Here is a 17,410-nt window from a genome sequence, read left to right on the forward strand (position 1 = left end):
TGGACTAGAACTCTGCTCTCCTGTTTCAGGTTCATGAAATTTGATAATATTTTGGAGGTAAGCACTGTAAGCAAATACAGGCCTTAGTGTTTCCTGAGAGGGTTTGATGATCTATCAAAATAAGGGTGAAGTGAAGAGCACTCTGGATTCCTAAAAACAAAATGGCCCTTCAAGTTAAGTTACCTATAAGGACATCATTTCCAGTGATCCCTCAGAGAGGTCTTCCATTTGCTCCTTCTTTCTCTGAGTCAGAAAATCCTGAGTCAGAGACAGCCATTCCCTGCGTATGCATGTGTCCTAAGTCACTTAGTGTCCAAATCTTTGTGATCCCATGGACTGTAGCCCACCAGGCTCCTCTGTCCATGGGATTTCCCAGGTACAAATACTGGAGTGGGTAGCCATTCACTTCTCCAAGGGACCTGCCTGGCCCAGGGATTGAACTCAGGTCTCCTGTGTCTCCTGCATTGGCAGGCAGATTCTTTATCACTAGCACCACTTGGCAAGCCCTTCCCTACATATAACCAGGGGTATAGGCAAACAAGTGATAAAGTAACATTGTCTTTTAGAATCTGATGGTGATAGGATTCCCTGGTTTTACTAAGAAAGCCCTCAAAGATAACTAGATTTTAGAGGAGTCTGTTTAGCTGCACTATGATGTGTATACCTAACTGGATACTATTCAAGATCAGACCCCTGATTTTTGAGACTCTTTCAATATAATATGTCATGAATAGATTCAATATAATATGTCTAACTCTTAGAAAATCTATCCATCCCCCAAACCCAGTTTAGCCAGTCTCCATTCATTATTTCCATCAGCTAGTTGTTGAGGCCCTACAATCTGAAAGCCTAATGTGATCTGGAAGCCAGAGACATTGCCACCAGTCCCAGCTTTGGGGTTAAGCTACTGTGTGAAAAAGCACTTTTCCTTTTTGGGCTTCAGTTTTCTCATCTATGAAATGGGGATAGTTGTGGTCTTTGGCTGGATTAATTCTGCAAAAACTTTCCAGCTTAGGCCTTTCTCTATTTTAGACTAAGCCACTTTTGCTTTGTGTATTTTAGACCAGATCAATTATTTTGAGGAGGGGGGAGGGTTCTTTTTCAGCGACAGTGATTCAACCAGGAAGATAATCCGAAACCCCTTTTCAAAGTTTGGGATGGGAGGACATGTATAATTTGAAAAATTAGATTCTAAAATTAGTATTGCTTTGATTCTTTTTTTTGGCCTTACTCTTCAATTCATTTTGAATAATACAGTTTTAAAAGCATATGAGATTTTATTTACTGGAAGAGAAGGGGACAAGCGTGAGTTGAGGAAGGTTGAATACCACTGTTATGTGAATATTCAAAGAGGAGAGCAGATGCCTCTTCTTACCTCTTTCTGTGTCGTAAAGGTACACAAACTTCTCCCACTTGTAGTGACCCAGAAGACTCAGGATGGCGCCCTTCAAGGCTGGGCGCATCTGGATGACAAACTGCACATCTGCATCAGTGGGGAAGCTGGGCGTGACAAAGGATGTGTGCAGGGCTCCACAGAAGGAGGTCAGAGTGTTCATGGACATCTGGTCATAGAATCCAAAGATGGCATACACCCCTCTCGAGAACTGGGAGCAGACTGCAATGAGAAAAAGAGAAAGACATTTCAGTAACTTTGTGGTCCTTTGCTGCAGCTTGCAGGGTTGGAAATACAGTGCATAGTTAGACTGTAAAAGACAGACAGAAAACCAGTGGTTGCTGAAGTCTCTAGAAGCCCTTGGAAAATCCAGTTGCCCAGCAGGAAAAGGAGAAGAAAGGGAAGAATTTATCTGATGCAGTTGCATCTTCTCTATGAGAGAAAACTCAGCATGAGCAGGAAACTAAGAGGAATGTGGGAAGCAAAGAGGTGAAGGTTGTCTTACCCTCCTTCAGCAAAACTCCCAGCTCACCCCCAAGGCACCAAGCGCTCCCACACTTCCACCGTAGCTGTCCAGGGGCCTCTTAGGATACCCAGGCCCCATCAAGGTATTGGGTTGGCTCAAAAGTTCATTCAGGTTTTTCCAGAAGGTGTTATGGGAGAGCCCAGACGATATTTTTGGCCAACCCAATAGAATAATCTTGTGTCTCACCCCTGCAGTGCTTTTCTACTAGGTAACATAGTGACTGGTCATTTAGTCAGATGAACTGCAAATGTGTCTTCTATGGAAATGTGTTACTCCTCTTAGGTTGTTGTTGTTTAGTCACTAAGTCGTGTTTGAGTCTTTGTGACCTCATGGACTACAGCCCACCAGGCTCCTCTGTCCATGGGATTTGCCAGGCAAGAATACTGGAGTGGGTTGCCATTTCCTTCTCCAGGGGATCTTCCTGACCCAGGGGTCAAACCCACATCTCTTGTGTCTCCTGCATTGGCAGGCGAGTTCTTTACCACTGAGCCACTTGAGAAGCCCCTTCTTAGGTTACATAATGCTTTACCTATCTAGTTATGTTATGATGGACACCTCTTATGTAGACTAATAATGAGGAGAATTGCAGATTCCGGGCAGGTCATTGGGAATACTGGCTTTTCAGTGCCCATGGGGTAGGTGGGCCGATTCTGCCCCTGTGTAGTAGGTAAAGTTCTATCTTAATCCTTTTGATTTGATCTTCTAGACCTGGTAGCCCACACACAGAATGTTCATGTCCTCCTCATGATTGTGGTGAGTTTTCCTCCATCTCAAAATGGGTCACACCACTACATCTTCCTTCTTCAGGCCCAGATGAGCTTAAAAAATGGGAACCAATCTCAATATTAGCGTAAGTAGAACAAAATTAGCAAAGCAAATCAGCTACAACAGCACCATGTGGTGCATTCCCAAACCAAGTGGAAATGATCTTCAGATTATTTGCACTACTGCTCCCTTCCATTCATGCGAAGCAGGCAGAACAGGCAGCTGATAATGTGGTGTGATTTAAGGGCCCCTGCTTGGTCACCCTTATCAGCTAGGAAGCCAACGTTAGGCTTACTTTTTCAGCTTTCGAGTTATGAAAAAAAGCCTATGGCTTGGGGGCCCCCTCCCCCAAATTACAAACTTTTTTTAGCTATTAACATGTCTGATTAGATGTCAGGACAAGTAAGAAAATGGATAGGTTCAGTTTTGATGGGAATGGGTGGATCAGAGAAGAGAATGTAAAGGGTTTGCTCCCTTTTATCAGCCAAACTCATGGCTCATTGGCTTGAGGTAGCATTTCAAGGGTGATTATCAGTCACTCAAGGGCCTCCTTAGGGGAAGACAATTGCTTCCAACTTGAGGAATTCTAAGTGACCTCCAAACACATGCAAGAAAAGCCTTTATATTAAAAGGAAAAATCAACTAGAGAATGAACCTGGAGCATTTCATGACATGGGGCCAAAAGAAGTATTCTGAAACAAAAAGAAAGTGGCTAGATGGCACTTTGTCTTAATCATCACCAAAGGAGACATGAAGGAGAGTCCCATTTCCAAATTCATCCTGTCAATGTAGAATTTTGCAGTACTAGGTCGAATCTTGGCCAATACACATAATCTTCTGTATAACATTGACAACAATAATGATAACAGTTACTGAGTTCTTAGTAGGTACCAGCCCATGTGCTAAACATACATATCATCTCTTTTAATATTCCCAACAACCTCATGAGGTATTACTATCATTTCTATTTAATAGATAAGAATTCTGAGACTAAAAAATGTTCTATCTCTTAAGTGGAGGGGCCAGGACTTGAACCTGAGTCCAACTCCAAAACTCACACTCCCTGGGACCCAAAACAAACAGTGACATTGGACAGTATTTATTGGCTTGAATGAAATAGAGTTTCCAGATTTGGCAAATAAAAATATATTAAATCTATATTTATATAACTAGAAAATAGATAAATAGAATGTCCAATTAAATTTGAATTTCAGATAAATAAAAAATTATTTTTAGTTTAAATATGCCTCAAATTCACACATATACTAAAAAATTACTTGCTTATTTGAAATTCATATTTAACTGAAAATCCTGAATTTTATCTGGCAGCCCTAGAAAGAATCCAGTCTTATTAACAGTCATGGGACTGGAAGACTGGAATAATCAATCGTGGCTTTTCATCCAAAATGACTCAGGAGGTAGCCAGTCATTCTTAGATCTATACCAACTAGCATACAATGCAACATATTTTTCAACAAAGAAATCCCAACCAGGCAAAATTATGAACAATAATTGAGGGAGAAATACTTGGAGAGAGACAAACATATAGCTATGATCCTCTTAGAGTTTCAAAAAGCCCCTGGTATATTGGAAAGAAACAGAAAATTAAAGTAGGTTATAGATTCTGTTTTTTTTTTTTTAATAAAACCTTGCATTGCTCTTGCAATCATTGTTTTTGAATCTCGTGGGTGCAGAATTAATCATTACTAGTTTATACATGGACATTTCATTATTTATTTATTTAAAATACATTGAACACTCAGAACCATCACTCAACCCAAGAATCATGATGTTACTAATAACTTAGTTTTACCTATGTCTTCTTCCTCTGTTCTATCTTCCTGTTTTGATTCTCTCCCTCCCCCTGAGGTAACTACTATACTGAATTTTTAAATTTATCATTAGCTTGGTTTTCTAAAAGAAATACACAGATGCACCTAAACAACATAATGCTATTTTTGCTTGTTTTAAAACTTGATAAGAAGGAAGTCATGTTGTATATGTGAAACCCAGACTCCAGGCAGGAGCACCCAGTGAAATCTTTAAGCTTATGTATAATGACAAGTAGGATAAGACTCAGGAAGATCTTCTAAAAATGGGTGAGTGAGCAGGTGTGAGGGAGCCCAGTGACAATTTAAAAAATTCCAAACTAAGCTTACAGCTTCAGCCTGGCTCAGGTGAGAGACCTAGGAGCGTTATATTGTAGATCAGTGGCACCTTTCAGAGAACACTCAGCTACTGTGGTCTAACAGGCAGACACATGGCGATGGACATCAACAAGATGCATGTTAGGAAAAAATCAGTAAGTGTTCTATTCCTTTTTTTTCTTAGAGTATAAACGCTTTACAATATCATGTTAGTTTCTGCTGTACAAAGCGTGAATCAGCTATATGTACACATATATCCCCTCCCTCTGGGGCCTCCCACCCTCCCATCCCACCCCTCTAGGTCATCACAGAGCACCGAGTTGAGCTTGTGCTACACAACAGCTTCCCACTGGCTATTTATTTTACACGTGGTAGCATATATATGTCAATGCTGCTCTCCCAGTTTGAACCACCCTTCCCTCCCCACCCCGTGTCCATATGTCTGTTCTCTACATCTGCCTCTCTATTCCTGCCTGCAAATAGGTTCATCTTCCTTTTGGATAAAACAGAGGTGCAGCTGTCCTGCAAATACTACTGTGCATAGTTATACTTGCTGTGTCTCAACATGTGCAAGTAACATAAGCAGAAGGCCCAGTGGGGAAGACAACTGCCACACGAGGACAGGGGTAATAGCCACTGAGGGAAGCTGGGGCATAAGGGACCTGTGAGCGGGGCAGAAGGTCCCTTCTTGGCTGCAGAAAGTAGGGCTGAATAGTACACTGAGCTGAGCCAAGGGATAGTGTCTATGTTTCTAGGTCCTTAGAATGTTTGAAACAGAAGAAACTTAAATACTCTGTCATTCACTGTCTTTTCAAGCAAATTTTTTAGTGTAGAATCTTTTCTCCAGGTGAACTTTTATGTGGCAAGGTCCAGTAGATAAGAGGTATAGTGAATATCTTTTCTGCTTCAACACAGAGTCCCATTGATGCCTCCCTAGCCTAAAGAAACTGACACAAGGCGAGGAAGTGTCTTGCACAAGGTCATGCAATGAATTATGAACCAGTCTCTCAGAATTGCTTTATCAGCATCTCCACGCCATCCCTACTCCAGTGCTATCTCGGGCAGCATGGGTCAGGATTTGCCTGGCGTGAAAGTGACTTACCCACAATACCTAGCTCTCCGCATAGACGGATCCACCAGGGGTTTCCCGTGACTCATCTGCCAGCTGCTGCTCTCAGTTCCCTCCAGCCTCAAATATCAGTGAGAACAGGTGGCAGATTGGTGGGTGATCTTTGGGGACTTGTGATTCTTTGGGGCAATGTGTGTTATCTTTATCTGAATCGTTAATGAACCACACCCATGTATTTATCTCAGGAGACTAGTCCCTGGTAAAATAACGATGGAAGAAATAGCTGTCTTGGCAGTCTTTACGAAGCCATGAAGCGTAAAAGGAAGGGGCAAAAGCTTTTGAGGCAGGTGGACTTTACTTCTGGTTATGGCTCTACCAATCTTAGGCTGCATGACTTAAACTCTGTGAGCCTCAGTATAGGATAGAGATTATGAAGGCAGGTTCTAGAGTTGGATCCTTTAGGGTGAAATCCTGAATTCATCACTTATTAGGCAAATTATTTAATATCTCTGTTTCTGACCCAGTTTCTTCATCTGTAAAAATGAGATAATAGTGCCTGTCTCAGCATTGGTTGTGAAAGTCAAAATGTCTCCATTCATGGGAAGCATCTATCTATAACAGTACCTGGCATGTAAGAGATACTCGCTTAATGCTAGCTATTTATTCATGCAACAAATAGTTGTGGAGCATCTACTATGTGCTGGTACCATTATAGGTAATAGGAGATACAGGAGAGAAAATTGATCCTGTCCTCCCAAAACATGTGTACTAGTGAGGGGAAAAGAGGGTAAGAAATGAGATAAGTAAAAGGTAAAGTATGTCTTAGTTATAAATGTGACTTGGTTATTGTCATGGAGTGAGGAGTAAATGAAATGGAACAGGGGAAATACATGGTGCTTAGCATATACTTGGCAACTAAGTGGTTTATTTTGTGTTTCTTTTCTCTTGCCAACTCTTTACTTTGCACTCTGTTGACCCCATCAGGTTACACCTCCTGCAGCAACCACTGCCCTTGACTTCACACTAAGTACCCAGGAAGCCCAGTTTTTCTTCTCTTTCACCTTCGCTAGACATTTCTTCAGTGCTCTTTCCTGTTCTCACTCCTGGGTCACTTCTGGGTAGTCATGGGTTCAGGACAAACCCTGCTAATTTGACTTTGTCCTCTGACTCTTCCCCCTATATAATTCCCTTGTGCTGGTAAAATGCTGTCTCCACTCGGGGCCTCCATGGCTTCCCAGTATGAAATATCATGATTGTCTGCTTGCTAAGAATACCTGTCTCCATCTCTTCCTCCTAGCAAAACAGCAAATTCTTTTAGTTGAAGACGTCATTTCTGACTACATTCTGGATTCCTGGGGAGTCTACTGTAGCTCACCGGCTGTGTTCCCCTCGGTGTTGAGTGACAAGCAAGGCTGGAGCCAGCTGTCACACTTTTATTTACAGTCCCCAAGTCTGTAGGGTCGGGACAGGTATTGAGAATGTACAGTGTGGCAGCTAATTACACCACCCATATTTCAAAAGGCCTCATTACAAAAATGTCAAACAACTTGATTATCCCAAAGATCAGAATAACAATATTCCATATCATTTACAGAACACTTTCCATAGACTTTTGAATTGGGGGAAAAAAGGAAACTGAAGTCTCTTGCTGACTTAATGATCACATTTGAAACAAGCAGGAAGAAGAAAAACATAGCTATGGAGGAACCAGTACAGATATACCACAAGAAGGTTCTCTAGGTAATAATACCACAGTACACTGAATTCCAGGGGATCAAGGAAGCTTAGAGATGGAAGATCATGGAGTCCAGTATTTTCTAAAGCTATGATGCTGGTCCACAGTGAAGTTTCCAGTCTGGTGAAATATCCGTGTGTGTGTGTGTGTGTGTGTGTGTGTTGGGGGAAGGTTGACAACTGTTCTTTTTTAGGAAAAATAGTCTTTTTCTCTGTATCATTTCTATTGTCTGAGTGTTGTATGTAGAGTCCTTTCTTTTCTGAAATAATGATGACGTTTATGATACCACTCATATATATATACATTCAAATATATATACATACACATATATACAAATTTATATGTATATGTACATATATATATATACACATATATATGTATGTATATATATGAATTTACATGGATATATATGCCTTCTTTGCAGCAGACCAAATAATTGTGTCCCCAAAGATGTCCATGTCTTAATCCCCAAAATCTGTGAATTAGGTTACATGGTAGAGAGGAATTAAGGCTGCCAATAGAATTAAGGTTGCTAATCAGTTGACTTTAAAATAGTGAGATTATCCTGGATTATCTGCGTGGCCCAATGTAAATGTGGAAGACAGAAGTTGAAAAAAGAGTCAGTATCAGAGTGATGTGATATGAAAAAGACTTGACCAGCCACGACTATGAATAGAGATGGAGGGGGCTATGAAAGTAGGTGGTGTCTACCTTGGGAAAGTAGGTGGTGTCTTGCCTTGGGAAAGGCAAGAAAATGAATTCCCTTTTAGAGCCTCTGGACAGGGATGCTGCCATGCCAACACCTTGATCTGACCTACAGAGCTGGAAGATAATAAACTTGTGCTTTTTTAAGATGCTAAATTTGTGGTAATTTGTTATAGTAGTAAATAATACACTTAACACAGCAAAAGTTAAACGTTGCTGACTCTCTAGATCAATCTATACTCCACTCACCCTTTTAACACCCTTAAAACATTTATGGATCTAAAAAGTCCAGAAGTTTGGATACTAAGAATCTGATATAATTTCCAATTCAGCACAGGACCCACCTCCTGTGAGGCTGTGTTACCTCTCTTTGAATACTTCCAGTGACATGGGAGCTCATTACTCACAGGCAGAGCTTTCCTTGCGGGGCAGCTCTCATTACAAGGGAGCGCTTCCTTAAATTGAACCTCAGTTTACCTCTTGGGCCTCTTGAATGCCACATGATACATCGAGTCCCAATTCCACATGCCCTCTGCTTACTTTTATAGGAAGCTCAAAAATACAATTGACATACTCAAGAGATCCATAAGGGCTATTAGCTATTCAAGTGTGTGCCTTTATTCTTATTAGGCTGCCTTCTTCCTGCCAGGCTAAAACTCTGCTAAAAGATTCCACCTCCTCCTAAATCCCTGCCACTTCCAGAAGCCATCATTCCAACTCCTTCTTTACCATCATTACTAATGATGGGATGATGAGGACCTAGCACCCCTCTGCATCTGCAACCTACCTTCTGCCCCATCACTCAACTGAACCTGCTCTCTCAAGTTGGATGATGACCTGCTCACTGCCAAATCCAACTCTGTGCACTGACATTATTCGACTTGACTGCTGAGCAGCATTTGACATTGTTGGCCACATCCTCCCCCTTGAAATTTCCCTCTCCGCTTTCAAGAGCATTAAAGTCTGCTGGCTCTTCCATCCTTATGGCTCCTTTTCAGTTTCCTCCTAGTCCATCACCTCGATGAAAATGTGTCCAAACATTTTTGTCTTTGGACCTCTTTTCTTCTTACTCTAAAGGTTTCTCTTTTTCATTCAACAAGTATTTGTGGAGTTCCTGGTATGTGCCAGGCAGAGAAGGGGGAGGGTCTCATCTCACTACCTTCATGTGAATGAATTCTAAATAGGTGCCTCTAGCTTCAGACACACTCCTGAGTTCCAGATCCACATTTCTGACCTCATAAAACAGCGCCACCTAGAGGCCTTCATGGCAATCACACACTCAGTGCGTTATTTCTCACTCCCATGCACCATCACAGATCTGTTCCTTCTCAACCACCGTGCTATTGGCATTTGGGACTGGATGATTCTCTGTTGTGGGGACTGCCCTGTGCATTATACGATATTTAGCAGCATCCCTGGCCTTTACCCATTAGATGTCAGCAGCGCTACCACCACCCACCAATTGTGACAACCCTAAATGACTGAAGTGAAGTGAAGTGAAAGTAGCTCATCCATGTCTGACTCTTTGTGACCCCATGGGCTATACAGTCCATGGAATTCTCCAGGCCAGAATACTAGAGTGGGTAGCCTTTCCCTTCTCCAGGGGATCTTCCCAACCCAGGGATCAAACCCAGGTCTCCCACATTGCAGGCGGATTCATTACCAGCTGAGCCACCAGGGAAGCCCCTAAATGCCTGAAAATAGCGGTAAATATCCCTTGGCAGCATTGTCACCCCGTTCCCATCTGCCTCCTCCATCCTCTGATATCCACAGGATTTGGTTATGACTCCCTGTCCACAGAGAACAAGGCTTTACCCTAGTGAAAAGGCATGCATATTGAGGTAATCCCATCAGTTATTTTAATGATGAAAATTAGGAAGTGCGGACTCTACAAAGTCCACTATATAGGTCGGTGCTTCCCTGGTCTTGCCCTAAAATTGACTATTCGTGTTTAACCTGGGGATGTAAGAGAGGAAGAATTAGGTAAAGGAAGGGTTGGGGTGGGGTAGAAGCCAGCTCATCCTTTCTCTGGGTTCATACAGATCAGCCTTCCAGTCTGCTTGAACATCCTTTGGTCTTGGGTTCTAGTAACCACAGTTGGGTGCTTATAGGTTCCAAAGTCAGAACAAGGTGTCAACCCATTCTCCAGCTGATGATTCCACGGTTTAATTATCATCTTTGGGTTAATTCTCTTGAACATTTTGTTCTGCTCTCAGGAGTATCCTGCCTTCTGACAGTCTAACTAGTTATTTTTGCAATTACATGGCATGTATCTCAATGCTGGCAAAGAAAACACTCATTATCAACATTTGATCCTACTTGAATATAGCCACTTGCAAATGTACACATTAACATATGAACACACATATTTTGGAACATTCATCTTTTTTTCAACTCTTAAGTGCAAACTACCCTTCCCTAGCAATGTCAGAAATGGCAGGAGAAGTGCTGAGTTGGGTTGGGGTAAGGAGATGCTTTTTAGGCCCTTTTATATCAAGACATGTGGTTAAGGGCTGGAGCTCATGAGTTTAAATTTTTTTGTTTATTCATTCATCAAATGAAATGTTGAGTGCTCTTGAGTGACAAACACTGTCTGTGTTCTGGGATACAGCAGTGAGCAAAACAGATTCGACCTCTGTCCTCATGGTGCTTACAATCTAGTATTGGAAGCAAACAGTAATAAAAGAATCATACCGATCTGTGATTACCATGTACTAAGTACTAAGAAGGAAAGGTATTAGAGTGCTATGAGGCTATGTGACAAGGTGACTTTAATTTAGATGAGGTCAAGGGGAAAGACCATGTGACATGTGAGCTGATGCCTGAGAGTAGAAGAGCATCCCAGGCAGAGAAAATAGCACTTTCTGAGAACCAGATGGAGGATAGCATTTGATGTACTCGAGGCACTGAAAGACGACTAGCCTGACTGAAGTGTGGCCAGTAAGGAGGAGCTACAAGAAGAGTCTGGTAAGAGGCAGGGACCCAACTGTGAAGGACCTTGTAGGATACTGGTAAGGAATTTTGATTTTATTCTAAGGACAACAGGGGGAAATCATGGAAGCACTTTGTCCATTGTTATCCCATGAGCAGATTTATATTTTTTAAAGATTTATCTGGCTGGTGTATGGACAGTAAACTTAAGAGGGTGTCAATGAAAGCAGGGAGAACATTTGAGATACTTTCCTACAGTCTAAATGAGAGACAAAAGTATTCTAGATTTGAGTTGTGGCAATGGATGTGAAAAAAACTGGAGTTTATTTTTGAGGTCAAATGACTGAATTTGGGCTGGTTATTTAAACTCTCCAAACCTCATTTACAAATCTATAACCATTAGACTGATAATACCTACCCCATAACATTGTGTGGATTAAATGAAGATGAGCAAAGTATGTGGCTCTCATAGAAGTTTGTGCTCTATTGATAAATAGTATCTGCTCTTAATATTATTTTAAAAATTATCTCTCAGTATGTTTGCACTGCAGTGGGTTTTGTTTGTTTGTTTGTTTTTGGCCATGCCACACAGCATGTGGGATCTTAGTTCCCTGATCAGAGATTGAACCCGTGCCCCTGCATTGGAAGTGCAGAGTCTTAACCACTGGACTGCCAGGGTAAGCCTCTGCAATGTGTCTTTATATGGGTCGGTCTCTTAATTTGCTGTGTGGTCTGGGGCCGGTTAGCTCACTGGGCTTCAGGTCTGTTATTTGTCAGCCAGGAGAACTAATACCTGTCCTGCCCACTTCACAGGGATGTGCTGAGAATGGAAATAATAGCTGAAACTCTCCTTTGAAATATTACAAAAGCTGCTATCTAAGTGTCAGTGAGTAAGTGCTATTGGTTCTCAACTCCCAGTGCTTATCATCTCCATAACAAATAGCTCAACAGAATCTTCATTCTTCCCAGCCTCCATCTCTGCTATTCACCTACGTGTCTCCATCAATCATCTAAAGTTGTCAGGGGCCTGTCTTGACTTGCAACTCATTTTACATGGGATTTTAGCACAACTCTTAATTGAAAAACTAATGGATCCAGTGATCCAGTCACAGTCAATGAAACAATTTCTAAAGCTGGGCAGGAAAGTGATGAACTCTGACGATGCATTGACAGATAAGAGCCTCAAGTTCGATATCATGCCACATAGCACTGGAGCGCCACTGTCTTTAATTTTGCAGCCTATGCTGGGCTGAGGGGAGGGTGAGCTTGGCCCCTAAACCAAACTTATTCTTAAAAGTTAATTAATGGTTATCTGTTATGCATGCTTGGAATACTTCATAACTAAAACCAAAGCCATATAAACATAATAAATCGTTTAGGTCCACTGTCAGTCAGCAAGACAAGCTTTTATTTGCCATTCTGTTTGAATTCCTTAGCATCACATTCTCAATGTGGAGTGTGATGGCTGGGGTCACCCTATAGGTGTTTACAATGCAAAGAGCCCCTCTATAGTTTGATTGGGCTTCCCCTGTGGCTCAACTGGTCAAGAATCTGCCTGCAGTGTGGGAGACCTGGATTCGATACCTGGGTTGGGAAGATCCCCTGGAGAAGGGAATGGCTATCCACTCCAGTATTCTAGCCCAAAGAATTCCATGGACTATACAGTCCATGGGGTCGCAAAGAGGCAAACATGACTGAGCGATGATTAGTTAGCTAGCTAGCTATAGTTTGATTGACAGGTGGGCATTCCATCTCATCCTGAACACGGCTGCTGATGGTGAGCTCACCACTTTTTCCAAAGTAGTGCATTCTACATTTAGATAGCTCTTGTGATAAGACATTTCCTTATTACATTGAGCATATATCTACCTCTCTGTAACTTTCACCACCTAAGGTTCCTTTTTGTCTGAGGCTTACCGAAATATCTACTCTCTCTTCTAATGGCAGGCCTTCAAACATCTGAAGATGTATTTCCCACCTACCTGTGCCTTCTCTTATTCAGGCTAATCACTCCTGGCACTTCATATGTATGTCGCAGATCCCAGGCCTTCACCACTCTGACCACCTTCCTCCTGACGTGTTTCAGTTTCTTAAGTGTCACTCTTAAGAGACGGATGTCTGAAACTGAGCACCACACTGCCAGTGAGGTTGAACCCATTCAGAAGACAGCGAACTGATGCCTTCTCACTGCCTATTTTGGACTAGACATCATGTATTTATCAGTCCTGCCTAGGATAGCATTGATTTTATTTTTCCCCATCCACTGTAGAATTGTATGGAACCTCCTCTTATGTTGTTGTCTTGAATTTATATCCCAGGTATTTTGTTTAGGAACTTCTGCCAAGCCAGGCTTCCCCTAACCTTGGATATGTGCTGTTAATTTTTTTTTTTTACACATTTCCCCCTTTTAAAATGTCCTTATGGCTTTGACCCAGTCTTTTTTTTTTTCAAATTAATTTTTTTTTTTTTTTGGCCATGCTGCATGATATGTGGGATCTTAGTTCCCCAACCAGCAATTGAACCTATGCTCCCTGCAGGGGAAGCACAGAGTCTTGACTACTGGACTACTAGGGGAGTCTCCTTGACCCAGTCTTTTAAATCTTGATTTGGTTAACAAGATTACTCGTTATCACTTCCAGTTACGTGTCATCTACAAATTTCTATCAGCCTGCTTTGGGTGGCATTATCCAAATTGTTGGCAAAAATTCTGAAGAAGAGAGGGTCAAGGACAGAATCAATTGCCATGCTACTTTATTCTTTACCCCTATGGTTTCCAGAATGACAACAACTAGGTTAATAAGTACACCGGGTAGAATTCTTCAGTCTGCTCCAAAAGTATCTTTAATACTCTTACAGTTTAGGCAATATAAATAACTCTTACTACTGATCTTTGTTCTTCAGACATCTTCACAGGTCTGAAATTCAGGGAAAAAAAATAACTGGAATGATTTTCTTTTCTCCTGGTATTATTATCTCTGACCATACATCTTTACTAGTTATTATTGAGTTTTATGGGGCAGAAGTAGAAAAAAAAAAAGGAAACTAAGAATAGACAGAGAAATACTTCCTGGTAAAGAATGAAGCACCAGAATAATTGAGCAACTACTCCTTTCTATCCTCTATCTCAAGCAGTGTGTCATTACCTAAGGTCAGAAAACTGATTCGTTGCCCTTTGTTGTCAGAAAGCAAATGGCTTTTCCATTTTAAGAGTGGAATAACTGATATCTGATCAGTTCCTGGGATCTACAGTCCTTAGCATCTATGGCTCCTAGTTGACTTTAAATATACTCTAAACGGCCTTATAAGATTTCCCAAATGCAATCCTGATGGGAAGCAACTCTTGAAAAGCCATCTTCACAATACCCAGATTGGTAGTTATACAAAACAGTTCACCTTACTGCTGCATAAAAAAATCTATACAGCCTTAGTTCCCTCAAATATGTGCCAACAGCCTGAAGAGCAAGGAACCCATTTTTCCTCTAGGAAAAAAGGGCAAATTTAAATTAAAGGCACTTTTTCTAACCTGAATTCAACTGGTTGGATTTTGGACAATAACTCTCTGCTCTTAGTTTGGGAGGACAGTGGATCTGCGTGGAATATTGTGTCAGAGAAGTCCAGTCAGTGCTGTCTGTCAAGCACAGGGCTGACATGCAGGCAACAATCAGTGGCCCTTGCACAACATTACAGGATCCAACTACTCTCTATTTTAATGGCACTTTGATTGGGAACTATGGGTACCATAGCTTGAGTCTGAGAACAAAACCCTCCAATCCTCCAAACCCTAAGTCCCCTCATTTTCCTTTGTCCTAAAAAAATACGACATCTCTTGGAAGAGAGGAATTTCAGGACTCCGGGCTAATTTAGAAAAAGAGCCAGCTTTTTAACCAGGGCACTAATGAGAGACAGGTAATTGCTCAAAATGCATTTCCTATGTTTAGCGACTGTCCAGACCTGTCTTGTCTGATCTGGTACCCACCAGCCACATGTGATTATTTGAATCAAAATTATTTATATGAAGTGAAATGAAAGATTCTGTTTTTCAGTTACACCACCCATATTTCTAGTGCTTCACAGCTACATGTACTGGCCAATGAGTGTGACATGGTACATTTCCATGACCAACACAGTGCTGGTCTAGTAAGTCCTATTCAAGTTGCCTACTGCACCTACCCAATTCTGTGTTTTAGATTCTAATTTAACTAGCATTTATTCAGTACTCTGTTCTAGGCATCATACTAGCAACTTTCATCCTTTTGTGGTGGGGTGGGGGGCATTGTTTAACAGTTCATGGAAGTTGCCAATGTGTAGGCAGAGCAGGTAGCTGCCTTGTAGTGTGGTTGGAAGGTCCCTGGAAAGTCTTCCTGCCTTCGATTGTCCCATCCATTGCCTGCTGCCAAGTTTGAAACATCTACCTATCTGGGATAGGATGGTGAACAGTGTGTGTTAGTTGCTCAGTCATGTCCGACTCTTTGCGAGCCCATGGACTGCAGCCCGCCAGGCTCCTCTGTCCATGGGATTCTCCAGGCAACAATACTGGAGTGGGTTGCCATCCTGTTCTCCAGGGGATCTGCCCAACCCAGGGATTGAACCTGGGTCTCTTGCATTGCAGGCAGATTCTTTACCATCTGAACCACCAGGGAAGCCCAGGGTGGTGAAATTCCCTGTTCAATGACCAGTGTGGTCTGGAAGGGGTGCATGTGTGGATTGGTTTATGAGATTAATTCAAACTAAGTCAGGCAACACTGCTATTTGCCAAAGGTAGGTTCTGATCTACACTGTGTGTGTGTTTCCAGTGAGTTAGAACCTATTTATTAATCACGAGGTATAACTTATTTTAGGCAAAATGTGAAACAATTTTGACAGTTTAAAGTTTAAATAAATATCACTGCTATATATATATATATATATATATATATATATATCAGTTCAGTTCAGTTTTAGTATATATATGTGTGTGTGTGTGTATATATATATATATATGTGTATATATATGTGTGTGTGTGTATATATATATAACTAGGTAACTATTGAGAACCTACTGATTAGCACAGGGAACTCTATTCAATACTCTGTGCTGTGTTTAGTCGCTCAATCTTGTCCGACTCTTTGTGACCCCATGGACTATAGCCCATTGGGCTCCTCTGTCCATGGGGATTCTCCAGGCAAGAATATTGGAGTGGGTTGCCATGCCTTCCTCCAAGGGATCTTCCCAACTCAGGGATTGAACCCAGGTCTCCCACATTGCAGGTGGATTCTTTACCAGCGGAGCCACCAGAGAAACCTATTCAATACCCTATAATGACCTATATGGGAATAAAATCTAAAAAAGAGCAGATGTATGTGTATGTATAACTGAATCACTTTGCTGTGCCCTTCAACTAACACAACATTATAAATCAACTATATTGCACTAAAAAAAATTGATAAAAAATGTCACTCCTAATACACCCACTAATTAGACCAAAAAGAAAAGCAGGATATTCACTGTGTTTTGATCAGACTTGAATATTCATAGAACCTCTAACTTATGTGTATCAATTCAGCAGGTATTTTGTCATTATATCGAACAGTATCAGGTATCATGCTAGATGCTGGAGCTGTGAAATTCTCTCAAGTTCCCTTCCATAGGACCTCGTTCTAGGGCATTCACATCTGGCCCAGTGACAGCAAGACCTCACGTTTCTTCCCCACTTCTCCCTCTCTATTACCTTCACCACTCTTATCCCAGTCCCCATTTTTTTCAGCCTCCCTTCTGACTTGTTCTCGGCCAGCACACATGATTGATAAGGGAGAAAGGAAAGATAAAGGAAAACTAATCTTTTCCTTTCCCTACAGCAGTGTTTTGCAAATTGCATGGCACAACCCACTAGTGGGTTTATGAAATCAGTGTAATGAGTCATGACCTAGCCTTTAAAAAAATAAATGAAATAAAATAGAAAAATGTCAAAATGTATCCAGGTAGTCAGGGTAAATATTGTTTCATCAAACATTTGTTTTGGTTATCAAATATATGCATGTATGTTGTGGGTCTTTAAGTCAAATGTATTTTTTTAAGTGATAGGGTTTTTTGGGGGTAGGGGGTTGTTGCTGTTTGTTTTTTTATTTTATTTTTTGGCCATGCAGGATCTTAGCTTCTTGA

General features: G+C 41.4%; 1 protein-coding gene across 3 annotated transcripts in view; it reads right to left on the minus strand.

Annotated features, from left to right (window-relative positions):
- Positions 1 to 17,410, minus strand: part of GRIA3 (glutamate ionotropic receptor AMPA type subunit 3) — a 288,598-nt gene that overhangs the window by 210,741 nt on the left and 60,447 nt on the right. For all 3 annotated transcript variants that reach the window (XM_043457534.1, XM_043457533.1, XM_043457532.1), the window contains one exon: positions 1,376 to 1,615. In XM_043457534.1, coding sequence (XP_043313469.1) covers positions 1,376 to 1,615 — 240 coding nt within the window. The remainder of the gene's footprint in view (positions 1 to 1,375; positions 1,616 to 17,410) is intronic.

Source organism: Cervus canadensis, chromosome X (genome assembly GCF_019320065.1).
Source record: "Cervus canadensis isolate Bull #8, Minnesota chromosome X, ASM1932006v1, whole genome shotgun sequence".
Classification (NCBI taxonomy): Eukaryota; Metazoa; Chordata; class Mammalia; order Artiodactyla; family Cervidae; genus Cervus; species Cervus canadensis.